The sequence below is a fragment of the Arvicola amphibius genome, chromosome 4, assembly GCF_903992535.2.
Source record: "Arvicola amphibius chromosome 4, mArvAmp1.2, whole genome shotgun sequence".
Taxonomy (NCBI): Eukaryota; Metazoa; Chordata; class Mammalia; order Rodentia; family Cricetidae; genus Arvicola; species Arvicola amphibius.
Window position 1 is genome coordinate 91120069 of NC_052050.1, and position 20476 is coordinate 91140544.

At 43.8% G+C, this 20476-nt stretch overlaps 1 protein-coding gene across 1 annotated transcript in view; it reads left to right on the forward strand.

Annotated features, from left to right (window-relative positions):
• LOC119813100 (ATP-binding cassette sub-family A member 17-like) overlaps nucleotides 1-20476 on the forward strand; it is a 77857-nt gene that overhangs the window by 42243 nt on the left and 15138 nt on the right. Inside the window, exons 13-21 of the mRNA XM_038328222.1 lie at nucleotides 2695-2850; nucleotides 3036-3246; nucleotides 4254-4404; nucleotides 5887-5985; nucleotides 12620-12782; nucleotides 16009-16315; nucleotides 18768-19041; nucleotides 19148-19352; nucleotides 20113-20332. Of these exons, the coding sequence (XP_038184150.1) occupies nucleotides 2695-2850; nucleotides 3036-3246; nucleotides 4254-4404; nucleotides 5887-5985; nucleotides 12620-12782; nucleotides 16009-16315; nucleotides 18768-19041; nucleotides 19148-19352; nucleotides 20113-20332 (1786 nt within the window). The remainder of the gene's footprint in view (nucleotides 1-2694; nucleotides 2851-3035; nucleotides 3247-4253; nucleotides 4405-5886; nucleotides 5986-12619; nucleotides 12783-16008; nucleotides 16316-18767; nucleotides 19042-19147; nucleotides 19353-20112; nucleotides 20333-20476) is intronic.

A 20476-nucleotide genomic window follows, 5' to 3' on the forward strand; every position in this document is an offset into this window, starting at 1 on the left:
ATCTGATTCCCTCTTCTGATCTCTGTGGACACCAGGCACAAACATGGTCTACATACACACATCCAGGCAAAACACCCACACATAAAATATATAAATCTAATTTTTAAAAAGAGAGAAAAGACTCTTCTAGCTGACCATGGTGGCACATATCTGTAATCCCAGCACTTAGGAGGCAGAGGGATTACTGTAAATTCAAGACCACCCTAGGTAGTCTACCAGGCTACCAGAGCTATACAGGAAGAATTTATCCTAAAATAAAGTTTCAATCTCATTTTGTCCTTGAATGGGCATCACTGTTCTCAGAATCTCAGTTCTATTCCATTTTTCTGTATGTCTGCCTTTATACAACTACCTTAATATCGTGTTACTGCAGCTTTATAGTAAGTGCTAAAATCAGAAACTGTGGTTTCAGAAAGTCTTCCAACTTGATTCTTGTCTTCGAGACTGTTTTGATTATTTTGATTTCATTGAATTTCCAAATACGTTTAGGAACATTAAAGTTTGCAATCTTTGAATATGAAATCTTCCCATTTATTTGGTCTTCTTTAATTTCTTTCAGTGTTCTATAGTTTTCCACAGTTAAGTTTATTTCTTAATATTTTTGTGATGCTAATGTGAAGAAAATGTCTTTAGATTCCTTATTGCTAGTGTAAAAAGACACAATATTGTGGATGAGGGTTGTAGCTTAGTTGATAGAGTGCTTGCCTAGCTTGCACAAGATTCTGGGTTCAACCCCCAGAACTACATAAAATCACGTTGTGGTGGTGCAAACCTGTAATCTCAGTACTCTGAGAGGTAGAGGCAGGAGGATCCCTGAAGCAGGGTCAAGAGTGATACAGTATACTCAAGGTCAGCCTGAACTGTGTGCTTCAAAAAACCAAAACACGGGCTGGGGAAGAAGCTCAGTTGGTGGAACCAGCCACACACATAAAAGCCGAGCATAGTTTGTTACCCCAGGTCTGGGGTGAGGTAGGGGTGGCTTTGTAGTGAAATGCCATTGGTGGATCCCTGGTGCTCACTGGCTTGCTGTTCTAGCCAATGGATAGCTCTAGATTCAGTGCGAGACCTTGTCTCAAAAGCTAAGATAGAAAAACAAAGCAGACAGAGAACGAAACACAAAAAGATAGGTGGGTGGAAGACACCAACATCAATCTCTGGCCTACACACATGTGTACCTGCTTGCATTCACATACATGCACATATGTTAAACACACATGTAAGTACAAGTATATGTGCTCGCACACACAGACACAAGCACACAGATACACAGACATACACACAGATGGACACACACACATAAACTTGAAATGCAAACGTGAACAAAGCTGGCTTTTCAGAGTTGACCACCTCCATCGTGTGACCTCTAATGTGACCTGGGGACCTAGTGGTAACAAAGATGCTTCTGTCACTTAGGAAGGTCTAAGATTCAGAAAGTCCATGCCAGGAACCAGGGACAAAAGCTACATAAACTCTTTACTATAAAACAGTGATTTTTTTTTAAAGTCAGGAGATGGTGGCACCCACCTTTTAACCCAGCACTCAGGTGGCAGAGGCAGGCAGATCTCTGTGAGTTCGAGGCCAGCCTGGTCTACAGAGTGAGTTCCAGGACAGCCAGGACTGTTACACAGAGAAACTTTCCCTTGAAAAACTAAAACAAAACAGAACAAGAAAACAACAACAACAACAAACCCAGTGATTTTTAAAAACATGTTGAAAAATCTCACTTAGTCATAATATGTGTTGGGTTTTTGTTTTGTTTTTAGAGTTTTAAGACAGAGTTCTTCTGTGTAGCCCTGACTGTCCTGGAAGTTACTCTGCAGACCAGTCAGTCTAGCCTAGAACTCAGGAGATTTGTCTGCCTATGCCTCCCAAGTGCTGGAATTAAAAGTGTGCACCTCCACCAACTGGCTCATAATGTGTTTTTAGAGCATGCTGATATGTTTATTTTTAAGTCATTTACTGTTGGAAATGGATCTGAGGGCCCAAGGTCGTAACCATACAACCCAAAGTATTTCACCAAGGCCAAATGTTTTAATTCCACAGAAGGGTGTATATCCCTATCAAATCAAGCAAACAAACACACGGGGGGGGGGGGGGGGGGGGGGGGGAAGCGAAGGGCGGGGGGAAGGGGGCTGCTCTGCCTCAGCCTGAGTGGTCAGAAGCTAGCCTCACATTCTTATGTAGCTGACTAATTCAAAATGATTAGCAAAGTGCAACTTTTGAGAACAGGGTTCAACTCTGATCCTAGAAAAGTGTTGATTTGCTAGGCATGGTGGCACACGCCTTTGATCTCGGCACTGGGGAGGCAGATCTCCGTGAGTTTGAGGCCAGCCTGGTGTACGTAGTGAATTCCTGAACAACCAGAGCTACACTAGTAAGACCCTGTCTGAAAGTATGAAGGGCAGGGAGAGGGAGGAAGGGTGGAGGGAGGATGATTCTGTGGAGGAATTTTTGCCAGAAGGTGTCTTTAGATTTCTCTAAAGATGGATCTCTTTAACCCTTTGATAGACGGTACATTTCATTTACATTTTCACTTACATAGCTCACATCATCCTTTGTCCCTTGCCCTGAAAGTAATGTTCCTTATATATTTTTCTTCTCCTTATTTTATGTGTATACAAACAAAATGTTTATTAGATATCCCAGCTCCCATCAGTAACACTTGCCTTATATCCCCTCATTTCCTGCCTCCAGTTGAAAGGCCTGTCTCCCCAGAACTGCCGTGAAGAAACAGAGGAGCTGTTGCACCTCCTCGGCCTAAAGGACAAGTGGAACTCGAGGTCCAAGTTCCTGACTTGGGGGATGAAGCGCAAGCTCTCGCTTGGCATCGCCCTCATAGCCGGTTCCAAGGTATAGAGCAGGGGTCTGGCCTCTTGATGCAGCCAAGTCAGGCTCTCACACTAGGACAGACCCAGGGGTGGTGAGGACATCTTGTCAACCCCCAGCTGCAGCTGCACAGAGTCCCTCAGCGTGCCTAGCTTGGGCCTGGGATGTGGCTCTGTCAGTGTTTAAAGACTGCACCTCTGCCCTTCTAGGTCCTGATTCTGGACGAGCCCACCTCAGGCATGGACTCCACTTCCAGGAGGGCCATCTGGGACCTTCTTCAGCAGCAGAAGAGCAACCGCACCATCCTGCTGACCACTCACTTCATGGACGAAGCTGACCTGCTGGGAGACCGCATCGCCATCTTGGCCAAGGGGGAGCTACAGTGCTGTGGATCACCACCGTTCCTCAAGCAGAAATATGGTGAGTAGCGGGCAGCAGGAGTCCAGGTCAGCTCCGTCCTGTGACAGGCCAGTGCCACTCTCGACTGCCCTTGTGAAGCACCCAGGTCCCGCTGGCCACCACCTTCCCTAGACTTCCTGTTGTCAGTCCAGTAGACAAGCTAGTGAGAATGAGGAAAGAAGGAAGTAAAAAGCACCTTTGAGACTTAGCACCAGAAGACCCATGTGTTTAATCCAGTTTGTCAATTTATTGCTTCTTCATCCAGGTACCAAGTTAGTTTATCCTTTCTTATAATTTTTTTAAAATCTAATCTATGAAATGGAAGCAAACAAAGCCAAAGTCTCACAGCCCATGTCTGACCCATCTGCAAACATTGCTGGTCTTAGTTTCAAAATACATATAGGAGTTGGGCGGTGGTGGCGCTTGTGGTGGTGCACGCCTTTAATCCCTGCACCCGGGAGGCAGAGGCAGGCGGATCTCTGTGAGTTCGAGGCCAGGTGGGTCTACAGTCAAGTTTCAGGACAGCCAGAGCTGTTACACAAAGAAGCCCTGTCTCAGAAAGAAACCAAGACTATATATATATAGTCTTATTCTTTCTATTTCTTTCAAATTTCTGGCTACATTCTAGCATTCTGGTTTCTGGGTCACCATCTCCTCGCCTATCTCTCTGTCTCTAATCTTACAACTTCACACTCTGTTGTCAACCCAGTTATCCAAGTGAGTTCCTGGCAATGTGTACCATTCTTGCATTCAGAATTCCGAGGATCACCCTGCTGACACCCTTGCTGTAGTTCTTTATCACTGCTTAGCACTAGATTTGCCAGCATTCTATCTCCTGATTCTGAAACAGAAGGGAAGTCTCTAGAATGGCATTGCAGTTTCTGAAGCCAGGTCATTATGGTTTAAACTGACTTCATAACATTTCTTTGTCTTTGCTGTGACCTGTCCATGCTGAGATACAGAATATGGCCTAAAAAGAATGGTATACAGAATAAGCTGATTTCATAGTCTTCTGCATGGTATTCTAGGTGGAGGATATTATATGACTTTGATAAAAACACCTATCTGTGACACCGTGAAGCTTTCTAGTGTGGTTTACCAACACATACCAAATGCAGTTTTGGAGTCCAGCATTGGAGAAGAAGTGGTATTCATACTTCCTAAGAAGACTACGTCCAGGTATGGACCAAGGCGCTAGCACACTCCACCACAGCCACAAGAATCCTCATCCTTCACACATGCAAAGTACAGTGTCTCCTGTTGCGGAGTCAGCATAGGATTCAGAGCCCCGTTATCTGAATCATGTCTAGCATGGAGCTTGGGTTCACCTCACTGGGCATGGCTCTTCTTGAAGACTTGTAAAATAATGAGATGTTGTCTGATCCACACACACCCAGTGAGCCTAGCAAATAATGGCAATCACAAGAGACAGCACTCAGAAACAAAAATAAAGACAAATAACACATTGGTCTTCAGAAATCCTAAAGTCTAGGTGGACATGCATCTCAAATTTCTGCTTTTTCTGAAGCAGGGAATGCATATTGATGGTTCCAGTTCATGAGAACAGTTTCAGACAGCCTTGTCGTCATCCACTGGCTGTTCACTGTGTCTTTTGAACAATTATTTCTTCCTAAAAGCTGGCTTCATTTGCCTGATCCTTGCTATAGAAGAGTATCCAAGATGGTATAATATACTTTGTCGGTCTCCTCTGCATCAAGTTATGAAACACACCTTTTTTAGACTGAAGCCATACTCACAGTCATGAAAACATGTCCTGCCATGTCACGCTTATTCACAGATATGCTTTGGTCTCCTGTTACTACAGCTGAAAGTGCTGCCAAATTCTGCCTCTAAGTAACAATTTCCTCACTATTCTCCCAGTCTGTCTAGACTTCTCATGCTTTTGCCTCACAGTCTTGTCCCAAAAACATGACACCTGCTCTCAGATCTGAGGGTTTTATAGTGCTGTAGTGCTTCCAGTTTCAAATTCTGGGTTAGTTGTATATTACTGAATAACAACATAACTCAAAACATTCTGGCTTAAAGTAGCAACTATTTTACTGTTTTTTCCCCAGTACTGGGGATTCAGTCCAGGGCCTTGCACATAAAAGACAGGGGCTGTAACTCTTACCTCCCCTGCCCCCATTGGTTTCTGTCTGTTGGATGCACTGAACTGGGCAGTTTTTATGCTCCACATTAATTTTTTTGGACCTAGAGTGTTCTGGAATATCCAGGATGGCTCATTCTCACATCTGGGAAAACAGTGCTGGCTAACAACTGGGTGCTTACTGGAACTGCTGAGTGTAGCATCCAGTGCTCCTCTCGGTGACTCTCAGATGCCTTGGGCTTCTCATAGCGCTGCAGGTCGCAAGAAAAGGTATCTCAGGAGGGACTGAGAAGGAAGGGTGGTAGTTACTCCTCGTTAGGCCTGGGCTCAGAAATACCAAAACTTCATTTTTGTATTAGATATATTTTAGACTTAGCCCCATAGGAACTTTCCAAAGTAAATACTATTACAAGTTCAAAAGTTATAGCTATGAAACTAAGTGATAAAGCTGAGATCTGAGCAGATATCTCAACATCAAATCCCATGTCTTCTCTGCTGTAGAAAGCTCAGGGTGGGATTCCATCTTTCAAAAATAAAACCTTTTTCCCTTCTAGGTTTGAAGCTCTATTTACTGAATTAGAACAGAGACAGATAGAGCTGGGAATCTCCACTTTGGGAGCCTCTGTCACTACTATGGAGGAAGTGTTCATACAGTAAGCAAAAATAAAATAACTGGAAGGCTGGGGAGGTGGCTCAAGTGGGTAAGAGCACTTGCTATGCAAGCTTGAAAATGGGCTCGCTGGCCGAGCAGCCCCCCCAAACCCAGTGATCATCAGGTTCTCTAGGAGACCCTGTCTCAAGGGACAAAATGGAAAAAAATAGAGGAAGACATCAGACATCTTTCTCTGTCATCGAAAGTACCTGTGCACACACACACATACACATATACACACACATATATGCACATACACACACACGAACAAAACTGGCAGCTTCAAGCATCTTAGGGTTGGAAGGGATCTTAAACCTCACCCATCTAAACATTACCCAGTGCTTGACTCTTTTTCCTGATTGGCTTGCTGAATGGCCTTCTAGTCTCTGAACAATACTTTTGATCTAGTAGGATATTAGATAATAAAAAATTGTGTTAAATGTATTATCATTCAACAAACTTTTTTTTGGAGGGTGGTGAGAACAGGGTCTCTTTCTATGTATGGCTGTCCTAGACCTCACTATGTAGACCAGGCTGACCTCAGACTTACAGAGCTCCACCTGCCTCTGCCTCCTGAGTGCTGGGATTAAAGCTGTGTGCCACCACGCCTGGTCTAACAAATCTATTTTTTTTTTTTTACTTTTTTTGAGACAGGGTCTCACTATATAGTTCTAACTATATCTGAAAGTTCCTATTTGTATCAAGCTGGCCTCAAACTTGGGGTGATCCTCCTGCCTCTGCTTCTTGAGCAGTGTGATTAAGTATATGTTACTAACTGGCAACAACCATTTTATCAACTGAGATGCTTTTGCCTATAGGTATCTTGACAATAATCTTGACTTAGCTGTTTTTAACAACGTGGAGAATTATTACTTCTCTTACAAAGAATCCCCCTGATTGCACAGTTGTTGGGCTAAGTGGTTTATCTACCAACCAGTTTATCTACCAACCAGTTTATTTACCAACCAGTGTGTACACCCTGAATCGGGAATGTGGGCTCAGTTCTAGGAAGACCTTGGTGGATGCTGCTATCTAGGGAGCTACACCAGGCCAGAGCTTGGCAAGGAGCCCAGGGATAATTTTATCCAGTCTGGCATTTGTCTTTTTATTTGCATGTGCAGCTGTTTATGATTATTCATAAAATATTCAAATTTATAACTACGATTTTTCTTGATGTGTTCTACTGTTGACAGGTACACATTGCATATAATTTTCTCTTTCAAATTTGTTTTTCCCCTATTTTTAACCATCCATCCATACTTATTGCAAATTATATATTACAATTTTATTATTTTAATGATCAGTCTAGATGAAGAGATACAATATCTTTGTCAAAGGCTAAAAGGAATTGGAATCTTTAACCTGCTCTTGGAAAATGCTGGGACCCTTAATCCCCATGTGCCCCAACATTGTCAATTTACATATTATTGTGCATTTTATTTTTTGTTTTATTTTATTTAATCTTTATTGATATTTATTGAACTCTACATTTTTCTCTGCTCCCCTCCCTGCCTTTCCCATCCCCACTTCAATCCTCCCCCAAAGTCCCCATGCTCCCAATTTACACAGGAGATCTCTTTTTCTACTTTTTACTTCTTATGTAGATTAGATCTATGTGAGTCTCTCTTAGTGTCCACATTGTTGTCTAAGTTCTCTGGGATTGTGGTTTGTAGGCTGGCTTTCTTTGCTTTATGTTTAAAAACCACCTATGAGTGAGTACATGTGATAGTTGCCTTTCTGTGTCTGGGTTTCCTAACTCAAAATAATATTTTTTAGCTCCATCCATTTTCCTGCAAAATTCAATCTGTCGTTATTTTTTTCTGCTGTGTAGTACTCCATTGTGTAAATGTACCACATTTTCCTTATCCGTTCTTCTGTCGAGGGGCATTTAGGTTGTTTCCAGGTTCTGGCTATGACAAACAAAGCTGCTATGAACATAATTGAGCATCCTTTGGATATATACCCAAAAGTGGTATTACTGGGTCTTGAGAAAGGTTGTTTCCTAATTTTCTGAGAAATCACCACACTGACATCCGAAGAGGCTGTGCCAGCTTGCATTCCCACCAGCAATGCAGAAGTGTTCCCTTTTCCCCACAACCTCTCCAGCATAAGTTGTCATCAGTGTTTTTGGTCTTGGCTATTCTTACAGGTATAAGATGGAATCTCAGAGTTGTTTTGATTTGCATTTCTCTGATGACTAAGGATGTTGAGCATTTCCTTAAGTGTCATTTTAGATACCTCTGTTGAGAGTTCTCTGTTTAGGTCTGTACTCCATTTTTTTATTGGATTATGTGATCTTTTGGTGTCCAATTTCTTGAGTTCTTTGTATATTTGGAGATCAGACCTCTTTCTAATGTGGGGTTAGTGAAGATCTTTTTCCATTCTGTAGGCTGTCGTTTTGTCTTGTTGACCGTGTCCTTTGCTTTACAGAAGCTTTTCAGTTTCAGGAGGTCCCATTTATTAATTGTTTCTCTCAGTGTCTGTGTTGCTGGGGTTATATTGAAGAAGTGGTCTCCTGTGCCAGTGTGTTCAAGTGTACTTCCCACTTTCTCTTCTATAAGGTTCAGTGTGGCTGGCTTTATGTTGAGGCCTTTGATGTATTTGGACTTGAGTTTTGTGCATGGTGATAGATACGGATCTGTTTTCATTCTTCTACATGTTGATATCCAGTTATGCCAGCACCACTTGTTAAATATGCTTTCTATTTTCTATTTTATATTTTTTGCTTCTTTATCAAAGATCAGGTGTTCGAAAATGTGTGGATTGATATCCGGGTCTTCTATTTGGTTCTATTGGTCCTGTCTGTTCTTATGCCAATACCGGGCTGTTTTCAGTACTGTAGCTCTGTAGTAGAGTTTGAAGTCAGGGATTGTGATGCCTCCAGAAGTTCTTTTATTGTACAGGATTGTTTTGGCTATCCTGGGATTTTTGCTTTTACAAATGAAATTGAGTACTGTTCTTTCGAGGTCTTTGAAGAATTTTTGCTGGGATTTTGATGGGCTATTGTGCATTTTAATTCTGAATCTTTTTTTAGCCTTCACAAAACATCATTATTTGTCTGGCACACAAAATGGTTTCAATTCTTATACTTTTATCAGTGTTGTTTCTCTGCCTTGTGTGTGCTCCACCACTGATCCACACCCCAGCCTTCCTGTAGCAGTTTTACTCTGGTGCCAAGCCCTAGGTGTTTGTTCTTGTTTTCAAGCTAGGAAACTTTTTTTTTTTTTGAAACAGGGTATTACTGTGTTGCCCCGGCTGCCCTGAGGTTAATATATGTTAAATTCACAAAGATCACTTGCCTCTACCTCCAGGGTGCTGGGATGAAAGACATGTGCTACCATAAAATAAAAAATTTATCTCTTTCCCTTTTTTGTGGTAGTGGGGACTGCCTAGGGCCTCTCATGTGGTGGTGAGTGCATTATCACCGAGCTACCTCTCTAGACATTTCTTCATAGTTTTATGGTCAGGTGTGTGTGCTTACTGGGGACTGAATTTATGGTATCATGCATACTAGGTAAGCATTCTACCACTAAGCTATGTTCTCAGCCCTCCCTCTATTTTACTGTGAGGTAGAGTTTCACTAAGTTGAGAAGGCTGGCCTCGGATTTATTCCCTGGGCTTTGAATTTATGAGCCCCTTCTCCAGGTTGCCATACAGCTGGGATTACACCTGTGTGTGGCACACTAGCAGGCTTTTGTTTTGTTTTGTTTTTGTTTGATTTTGGTTTTTGAAGAATAGATTTCTCTGTTGTAGCCCTGGCTGTCCTGGAACTTGCTCTAATGACCAGGCTAGTCGCAAACTCAGATATTCCTCTGCCTTTGCCTCCTGAGTGCTGGGAGTAAAGGCATATGCCACCACTACCTGGTATCACTAGCAGTTTTTAATGAAAACATTTTCATCTCTGTGGAAGTTAATTTATACATTTCTGTCTTTCATGGGTTTTTAAAAAATTTATTCTATTTTTAAAAATATTTACCTTAGGTGATCACAAATATTTCCCCTGCCTTTTCTTCTGGGAACGTTATTATTTTAGCTTTAAATTAGGTATATAGCCAGGTGGTGATGGTGCACGCCTTTAATCCCAGCACTCGGGAGGCAGAGGCAGACGGATCTCTGTGAGTTCGAGGCCAGCCTGGTCTACAAGAGCTAGTTCCAGGACAGGCTCCAAAGCCACAGAGAAACTCTGTCTCGAAAAACCAAAAATAAATAAATAAATAAATAAATAAAAAATTTTAGAAAATTAGGTATATAATTCAACTAGTAATTATTTTGGGGTGTGACTTGATAAAGTGTCAGTATTCATTTTCTTGCACATGGCTATCTCACTGGAATACAAGTATTTATTGAAAAGATTTTTCTTTACACATTGAATTATTTGGGTTTCATCACCAAAAGTCAACTGACTTTAATTTTTCTACATTCCCAGTTCTGCTTCAAGGATCTATTCTGTCTTGATGCCAGTACCATACTGTTGGGATTGCTGCTGGGGATTGGTGTAGTTTTGCAGAATGTTTTAGCTTTGTTCTGGTTTGTTTTTTTTAAAGACTATTTTAGTTATTAAAGTACTTTGATATAAACTTGTCAGTTTCTATTTATGAACCTGTTGGAATGCCAGTCCATAATTTTTAAGAATGTACTACACTAATACAAGATGTTAATCACAGGGAAAAGAGGAGGTGTATAAAAAGATCTCTGCACTTCCTGCCCTTAGAAGTGGATCCAGCAGTCCCAGTCTAACTCCAGGTTCCTGCAGCCCTTGCCGATAGCTAGAAAACATGCAGTCTCGTGAAAAACTTTAAGAAAAAACAATAGTTAATTCATTCTCCATTTCTTCACCTACAGAAACTGAGATAATAAATGTTTACAGTTGCTGGGCTGAAGAGGTGGCTCAGAGTTCGAGTTCAATTCCCAATAACTATGCAGCGGCTCACAACCATTTGTAATGAGATCTGGTGTCCTCTTTTGGCTTGCAGGCATGCATGCAGGCAGAACACTTTATACCTATCTTTAAAAAATAAATGTTTACAGTTGTTTTAAGATGCCCAACTTTGGTGACAATCTGTGTTGCAGTATAAATAACAAATTTACCAACTTTTATAATTTTACTGAAAGAAAAATTAGCCACGAATAATAATGACTAATGTTAGGATAAGTTCCCAGGAATAAAAAAGTGACTCAAGGGTTATGAACAGAAATACATCATCTAACTGGGCGGTGGTGGCACACACCTTTAAACCCAGCACTCGGGAGGCAGAGGCAGGGCCAGCAATCTATTCTTAGAAAGCCAGGTAGTACATTTATGCCCATGTCACAGAACCCCCAAAGAAGCCCACCACAGAGCCGGTATCCAATGCAAACACACAAGGTAGCTCAGACCATAATCCAACACACTGATGATGCAGCGGCCAGCCCCGAGCCCTCGGGATAAGGGTTTAAAGTGAAAACTGCAAGCAGGGTGATGCAGTCATGGCATTTCGGGATTGGGTAAAGGCATCCAACCTCTGAATGCCTTGGTTGGAGTATAGGGAATTACAAAACAGTGGCTGTCAGCAAACAAGAATTTCAAGACAGCAGTTAACCGGATACCCACAGGACATTTGAAGCAAGCAGATGTTGTTTGGACACCCTGGTGGGTCACTTTGACCAGGACAGGCTCAATTTCTTGAAAATGTTTATGTCTTTGCCGTAGCTGCGTTCACACACACACACCCAGTTAGGCCCTGTCTAAAATGAAATTCTTTAACATAATGGAATTTGTTCTGCTCCTTCCACACTTGGGAGGCAGAAAAAGGCAGATCTCTGTGAGTTAAGGCCATCCTAGTCTACGAAGTGAGTTCCAGGACTGCCAGAACTACACAGAGAAACCCTGTCTCAAAAACAAAAAAAAAAAAAAACAAACAAACAAAAACGCCAGATAGCATTTTATACTATTTAAGCTTAGACAATCAGGATATTATGTAGGTACTTATGTACTCAACATGTAACCATTTCAAAATGCAAAAACGGAGAATCATTTCAAAATGCAAAACCATTCTAAGTTCAGGACCAGGGAAAAAGTAGACCTTGGCTGTTCTGAACTACTAACCAGTGCTTGTTAAGCTTCTGGTCTATAATCTTTCCTTCCTTTTTTTCAGTATTTGTTTTTTGTTTTTTGGAAACAGGGTTTCTCTGTGTAGCCTTGGCTATCCTGGAACTCACTCTGTAGACCAGGCTGGCTTCAAACTCACAGGATCCACCTGTCTCTGCCTCCCGAGTGCCAGGATTATGTGTGCCACCACTGCTTGGCCATTGTCAACAATCTCAATGTTATTTTAATTTTTAGTTTTGCTTATAAGATTTACTAGCATATTATTTTGTTTTAATTTTCATGTTGTACTTTTTAAAACAAAGTAACAAACATCTAATCACAATAGTGTTGCCTGCTATCTTTAGAAAAGACATTGGTGAGTTACCACTGTGCTCAGTGCCCATGGAGACCCATGCTCCCCGTTATACAACTTAGACGTAGCACCCTTCGCCGTCATTGTTCTTAGTCTAGCTTACATCTTCCCAAATAGTATATGAATTTCATTGTTCAAACACAAACAACATAAAATGTGTTGTGATTTTGAGACTTTGTTTTTGCTTTGGTTTAGAGTTTGTAAGTTGGCTGATTCTGGCACAAATATCTTAACTGAGAAGCGACCCTCTGCTCAACCTTCTCCCCGAATTCACAGAGTTCCTGTTGACAGAATTAAATGTCTTCACTCAAGAATCTTTTCAGTGCAGACTGGCCTGTCAATCAAATTAAATACTGGAGTAAGCAGCATATTTCAAATACATGGAGGGGGGGGAATGTGGTTTAATGGGTGGAATCATGCTATTGTTCTGTCAAAAGCTGAGTTTAGAGTGGTGGCATATGGCTTTCATCCCAGCACTCAGAAGCCAAAGGCAGACGGATCTCTGTGAGTATGAGGCTAGCCTGGTCTACATAGTGAGTTCCATGATAGCCAGGACTAAGTAGAGAGATGCTGTCTCAAAAAAATAAAAATAATAAAAGAACTGGGTTTGGTAACACATGCCTATAATTCTAGTGCTTGAGAGGCTGAACCAGGAAGACTATGAGTTCATGGACAGCCTTGGTTACATGGAGAGATTCTGCGTCAATAAAAAAAAGATAAAGAATGGGTCTATGACGTTTCAGCAGGATTACACAGCCTGCTCTAGTTCAAAGGCAGAAGTGTCTTAGTTAGGGTTACTATTGCTGTGATGAAAGACCATGACCAAAGCATCAGCTTTTAAAGGAAACATTTAATTTATAGGAGACCTGCCCTTTCCCGGATGGAGACAGAAAAGGAGGGGATTTGAGGGTGGAAGTGGGGATTTGGGGAGAGGGACTGGGAGGGGAGGATGGAGGAAAGGCTGTGGCTGGGATGTAAAATAAATAGATGAATTTTAAAAGAGAAAGCATTTAATTGGGGACTTGTGTACAGTTTCAAAGGATTAGCCCATCTCCATCATGGCAGAGAGCATGGCAGCAGGCAGGCAGGCAAAGCCCTAGAGTAGTAACTGAGAGCTTACATCCCGATCCGATCCGTAGGCAGGAGGCAGATAGAGAGAGGGAGAGGGAGAGGGAGATTAGGCCTGGCAAAAGCCATCCTCAGTGACACACTCCCTCTGACAGGGCCACACCTCCTGAGCCTTCCTAAGAAGTCCACCAACTGGAAACCAAACATCCAGATACATGGAGCCTGTGGAGGCCATCCTCGTCCAAGCCACCACAAGTGGTGGTTAGCCCAATTGAGGAACAGTATCCAAAACATCCTAGCAGGGGGCTGGCCTTGCTTCCTCAGCTAAGAGACTGAAAGAACTACTTGAGCTGCCCAAATCCATACTCTGCACGGTGTAGTTGCTCATGTGCTGCACCACCAAGAACTTAAATTTTAAGCACCAGTGGTGGTGGAGCACGCCTTTAATCCCAACACTTGGGAGGCAGAGGTAGGCGGATCTCTGTGAGTTCAAGGCCAGCCTGGTCTACAAAGTGAGTTCCAGGACAGCTAGGACTGTTACACAGAGAAACCCTGTCTTGTTTTTGTTTTTTTTTTTTTTTCGAGACAGGGTTTCTCTGTAGCTTTTGGAGCCTGTCCTGGAACTAGCTCTTGTGGAACAGGCTGGCTTTGAACTCACAGAGATCTACCTGCCTCTGCCTCCTGAGTGCTGAGATTAAAGCCGTGTCCCACCACCACCTGGCGAGAAATCCTGTCTTGAAAAAAAAATTTAAATTTTAAAAAGCGTATTTATGCAGTAATGGGGAAATTCATCCATAAAGCCCGTGTCTGGGGTTGGGGTCAACCCTCTGCTGCTTATAATCCTTAGCAAGGCATTACCTGGGGCCATGTGGCCATGATGCGCCTTTGAAGGTCCCTCCCCAGCGCTGCTTGTAAAGTCCTTCTATGTCCACTCTTGAATTAGTTGTAGGAGACGTTTGGAGAGCGTTGAAGTAGGTGTCCAGCGCATCAAGGGTAGAAACTCATGCTTGCTTGAGACCTCCAGTGACTTGTTGATATTTTCGGCCAGGGATCTAGGTGCCTGATTCAAACAAAGCCTCTTTCCACAGGGCTCCTGGCACTAGAGCTTGGTCTGGAAGGCCCTTTCGCATGTCCAGTCATGCTGCCCCCAGAGAAGCCAAGTGAGCACACGCAGCGCTGACCCCGAGGCTTCCCACACCAGGTTCCCACACCAGGTTCCCACACCTAGGACCTCGGGGCATGTAACTGTAGCTTGATTTTGACTGTCAGGGCCACAAGGCCATGCTATGGGTCCTCCCTGTTTATGCAGATTATCTAACTTGAGGTGGAACAAGCAAGTTAAAGATTACTTCAGAATTAAGTTGTATCCATCATCTAGAGATTTTGTTTTTATTTTTGTTTTTGTTTTCATGACAGGGTTTCTCTGTGTAGTCCCGACTGTCCTGGAAATCACTCTCGACCAGGCTGGCCTCAAACTCACAGAGATCCACCTGTTTCTGCCTCCTGAGTGCTGGGATTAAGGGTTTGCATCACCACCGCCTGGCAATAATGTTCCATTCTGTATCCCTGTCCAGCCTGGAATTCACTGTGCAGACCAGGATGCCCTTGAGCTGACAGAAATGCTCCTGCCTTTGTCTCCTGAGTGCTGGAACCAAACGTGTGTGTTACCCAGCAAGAATTTTTTTAAGAGTTATTTATTTTGCCGGGCGGTGGTGGCGCACGCCTTTAATCCCAGCACTCGGGAGGCAGAGGCAGGCAGATCTCTGAGTTCGAGGCTAGCCTGGTCTACAAGAGCTAGTTCCATGACAGGCTCTAGAAACTACAGAGAAACCCTGTCTCAAAAAAAAAAACAAAAAACAAAAAAAGAGTTATTTATTTTTATGTGTGTGATATTTTGCCTCCGTGTATGTCTGTACACCTCATGTGTGCCTGGTGTCCGTGGAGGTCAAAGGGGAGTGGCAAATCCCCTGAACTGGAGTTACAGTTGCTGTGAGCCACCATGTGGGTACTGGGAATTAAACCTGGATCCTCTGCAAGAGCAACCAGTGCTCTTAACTAATGAGCCATTCCTCCAGCCCCCAATAATTTTTATATGTTGTAACAAATGAAACATCCACCAATCTGCCATATTCTCCCATCAAATTTAAATTTTTACAAGTCAGGGGAAAATGTTATTGTTTGTATCTGGTATCCAAAGGACGATAGGTTCTACCCTCAGAAGTGTTCGGGTCAGAGCTCCTCTTGCTGCTTGTTAGCAGGATGAAATCATGAGGTGTCCTAACCTGAAGCAGAGGGAAGTGGGCCACACAGTGGAGGACTGTAGGGGGGAGTGAGGTGAGCTGTACAGTGGAGGACTGTAGGGGGGAGTGAGGTGGGCCACACAGTGGAGGACTGTAGGGGGGAGTGAGGTGGGCCGCACAGCGGAGGACTGTCGTGGGCGTGAGCAGATGCCACTTCAGTGCGTCCAACTTCTGCCTCTATGTTGACACAGCACCTGCCTTCTTTTTCAACCCTAGTTCCGTCTTTTCTGCCAACAATTCTATGCCATGCTCCTGAAAAAGGTCACATATTCTTGGCGCAACTGGAAGTTGATGTTATTCGTGCAGATTCTGCTGCCTCTGGTGATCATTATGTTAAGCCTCACTTTTTTTGACTTCAAATTAAAGAAAATGGAAAATGTACCCTTGGAGCTGACTTTAAAAATATATGGTCAGACTATTGTGCCATTTTTTGTTTCTGGGAATTTCCACTTGGACCCTCAACTTTCAGATAATTTTAAAAAGATGCTCGTGGCTGCAGGACAGATTCCTTTACATCTTCAAGGTAGGCGCCAGGACCAGGAGCTGAGCGCAAAGTAGGCCTGTTTCTCTTTTCAGGGAAACAGCGTGTTTCTGGACCCCATGGTGCACTCTGAAGTCAGAATGACTATCTGAAGCTCAGGAAGACATCGCTTAGACTCTGGATAACAAGAAGGGGAGGATGTCTAGAGATGAGACCATTGTCTCTCCACGGTTGTGGTGTCTTTTGTTTGTTTGTTTGTTTTGTTTTGCATTTTCAAGACAGGGTTTCTCTGTATCTTTGGCTGTCCTGGAACTCTCTCTGTAGACCAGGCTGGACTCAAACTCAGAGATCAGCCTGCTTCTGCCTCCAGAGGGCTGAGATTATTGTGTGTGGTGCCACTGCCTGGCCGAGGTTGGGGATTCTTGAAGAAGCTGATTGTAATGAAAGGTCCTCAGGTAGCTGACAGCATATTCCTGAAGGGGGTGCAGATACCCAGACCCGTCCTCATTCTTCCCTTCCCACCCATGAGGCCACATGTCTGCATTTCCACACGCTCCTTTCATGATGCTTCACCACAGGCCCCAGTGCAGCGTGGCCAACAGACCATGAACTAAAAATTAGCTAAGACAAATCTCCCTCTCGGGTATTTGTTACAGTGACCGAGAGCTGTCTTAACACACTGTGCTTCTCAAAACTTGTTTCTTCATACATCAAATTGGGAGAAGCCTGCTTAGCATTGTCACTGGGACAGTTTTATAATGACCATTTTGTATAGTTGGTATCCAATGTAATAATGTCAAGGTTATTTTTTTCTCATTTTTTTTATTAAAGATTTCCATCTCCTCCCCCCTTCCCTCCCCTCTCTTCCACCCATACCCCCACTCCACCCCTCTCCAAGACAAAGAGCCATCAGGGTTCCCTTCACTATGTTAAGTCCAAGGTCCTCCCAACTCCCCCTAAGTCCAGGAAGGTGAGCAACCAAACTGACAAGGCTCACAGTGAGCCCATCCATGCTGTAGAGTTCATGTTCATTGCCGTTGTCCTTGGTTTCTCAGTCGTCCTCCACCGTCAGCCACATTCAGAGAGTCCGGTTTGGTCTCCTGTTCCATCAGTCCCATTCCAACTGGACTTGGTAGTCTCCCGTTAGATCTGTCCCACCGTCAAGGTTATTTTTTTAAGATGACTAAAGGTCTTTTTCAACTTTAAAGCATAGCGATGTGGCACTGTGTACTGAGAATATAGAGAGAACAGAATTAGTACAGCCCTCACGGAACTTGTAATCCAGACATCTATGGACAACTGATACGTAGTTACGTAGTTACGGAACTAGTAGCAGTGATTACAGTGGTCAGGTCTCTGCTGGGAGGATCAGAGGGAACTTCAAGGTCAGAGCCTGTGGGAGGGAAACCTCATGGTCAGAGCCTGCCACCTGAATAGGACTGGCTTGTGGGAAGGGAAGATCACTAAAAGACATTCCAAACACTATGGAGACCTGCAAGCTTCAGGAACCCACAGGTACAGAGAGAATCTAAAGACACGAGACCAAGAGTCTGGAGAGTGACTAAATAGTTTCTCTTATTCTGTCAGAATGCACCAGGAAAGAAAATAGGGATTATCCTGGCACATGGTGCTAAGAGGAGGAACTCGAGTGAGGTCCTGTTTGGCTTCCTAGGAGAGCTTCATGTTGTGTGTTGGAACATGGTAGACAGGAGGAAGGAATTTCAGGGTAGGAAGAGGAAGCTTAATCCACTGTCATAATAGCTCACTGCTTCCATAACTAACCACCTCCAAAGAGAAATAACCCACTCCTACTAGAGCAGCAATGACCACTAAGGGTCAAGCATGTAACCCACACAGTCGTCCACAGCAAAGTTCTCATCGCCTTTCTGTGTATTACACTGGGACTGATTTTCTATAACATAGAAAATGGGTTCTAAGCCAGGCATGGTTACACGTGCTTTTAGTCTTGGCACTCAGGAGGCAGAGGCAGGCCAGTCTCTGTGAATTTCAGGACAGCATGGGCTACATAGTGAGACATCTCAAAAACAAACAACAGAACAAAACAGAAAGTACATTTTATAGTATTTGGATATGTGGCTTTGCCTAAAGGTCAGAGTCCCAGCAAATTGGTAGGTCTGAGTATACTATTATTAAGTACAGAGAAACTATATAGAAGGTGAAGGGTTTTGTTTGGGACCACATGATCCAGAAAGACATTATGGGGCTAGACCTGGTTGAGGTGGTAGTAAGCGGAAAAGTAGTTGGAATCAAAAGGACTTAAAAGATGGAAATTTGGAGATCATCTGGAATTCAGTACAGAGCAGGGCAGGAGGGTTCTAGCTTTAGGATGTATGTGAGATTGGTGGTAGGGTACCCAGAAGGAACAGAAGACTGGAGGCGTTGGGGGGGGGGTCATGATGAATGCACTGTGTGCCATGGGGTCTGGTGTGATATTTTCTCAGCAATTCTTTGTGTACCTTTGGTTCCCTTCTAGGTCCTGTAGAGGACTTCCTACTGAAAAAGGCAAAAACGTCTCCTGAGGATTTTGATAAGCTCTATGTGGTGGCAGCTTCTTTTGAAAGCGTGAATAACCGCACCACGGTGAAGGCACTGTTCAACAACCAGGCATACCATTCCCCTGGCCTGGCTCTGGCTCTGGTGGACAATTTTCTCTTCAAGTGTCTTTCCGGTGCCAATGCTTCCATTACAACAACCAACTACCCTCAACCTCAGACCGCCAAAGAGCTCTCAGAGAGTATCTTGTTCCAGTACGTTAACTTCCTTCTACCAGCTTCAAGCTGACCCATCTGTAGGGACTCTTGCTGCTGTTCACAGGTTTCCTTGAGCTGTGGCCTCACGTTCTGTCTTTCACAGGGGCCCTAAAGGACATTACCTTGTCATCAACTTTCTTTTCGGAATAGCTTTCTTGTCGAGCTCTTTCTCCATCCTGACCGTCACAGAGGAGAACATTAAGTCTAAGCACATCCAGTTTGTCAGTGGCGTCAGCGCAGCTGCTTTCTGGCTCTCGGCGCTGCTGTGGGATCTCCTTTCCTTCCTCGTCCCCACTCTCCTGCTCGTGGTGAGTGCTGGGTGGTGCTGGGCTCGTGCTCGTGGGCCCGGGCTCCCCTTAAAGTCCGGTATACAGAATCAGAACCAGCTGGGAAGTTGAACTTGGAGTCAGTCCTGGCTAGAAAGGCAGATACGAAAGCTCTCTCATCACCAACTGTGGTTAAGTTCATTTAGCTTTAATATCTTCAGAAATGGGCTCCCCTGAGCTATGGTATTTATGTAGCACCCACAGAACTGCTGCCTCTAGTCGATGAGAAATGTTCTGGGGATGTGTGTGTGTATTATTCAGAAGTAGATAACCAGAGAACAGGGGTGAAGAACGTAGATGTAATTGAATCAAGTAGTCCAAGGGTTCCCTGATTTTCCTGTGCAGAGTGGGTCATCCCCTGCTTTGTTCCGTCTGTTTTACCAACATCTCTTGGTCCTTTATTTGCTTCACTGTTACTGAGACTCAGGGCGGCTTTAGTTCACAAGCGAATGCCTGTGAAGGACTGTTAACGCTTGTTTTAAATCCTGAGATGACGGGCCTGTGAGAGGGCTCGGTGAGTGCGAGTGTTTGCTCACAGGCCTCATGGCCTGAGTTTAATCTCTAGATCCTATAAGATGGCAGGAAGAACCAACTCGAGGGAGGTCCTCTGTCCTCCACCCACACATCCCTGGCACACACGTGGCAACTCCACCCCACCCCCACAAATACATAAATTAATTAAAGCAGAAAGTACTGTCTTCCTAGCACTCGCTGACTTTTCCAAAATTTTCTGTTTCTTAAGCTGGTGTTTTTGTGGTATAAGGAGGAAGCGTTTGCACATCACGAGGGTACCGCGGCGGTGGTCTTGATAATGATGCTGTACGGCTGGGCTGCCATCCCCTTCGTCTACACGGTCAGCTTCTCTTTCAAAAGTCCCAGTAACGCATGTGCTAAACTGGTGGTGATGCTCACCTTCCTGAGCATCTGTCCCATTGTGCTGGTCACGGTCACAAGCGATAAAGGTGAGATCACATCCATGTCTTGTATAAATCTCTGCTCTAACAACCCCGGTCATTACATACTCAGAAATGTGTGTCCACCTACCAAAGACCCGCGAGGAAATGTTCACAGGTGCTAAGGATTCCTACCTGGAGTGTGCCAAACAC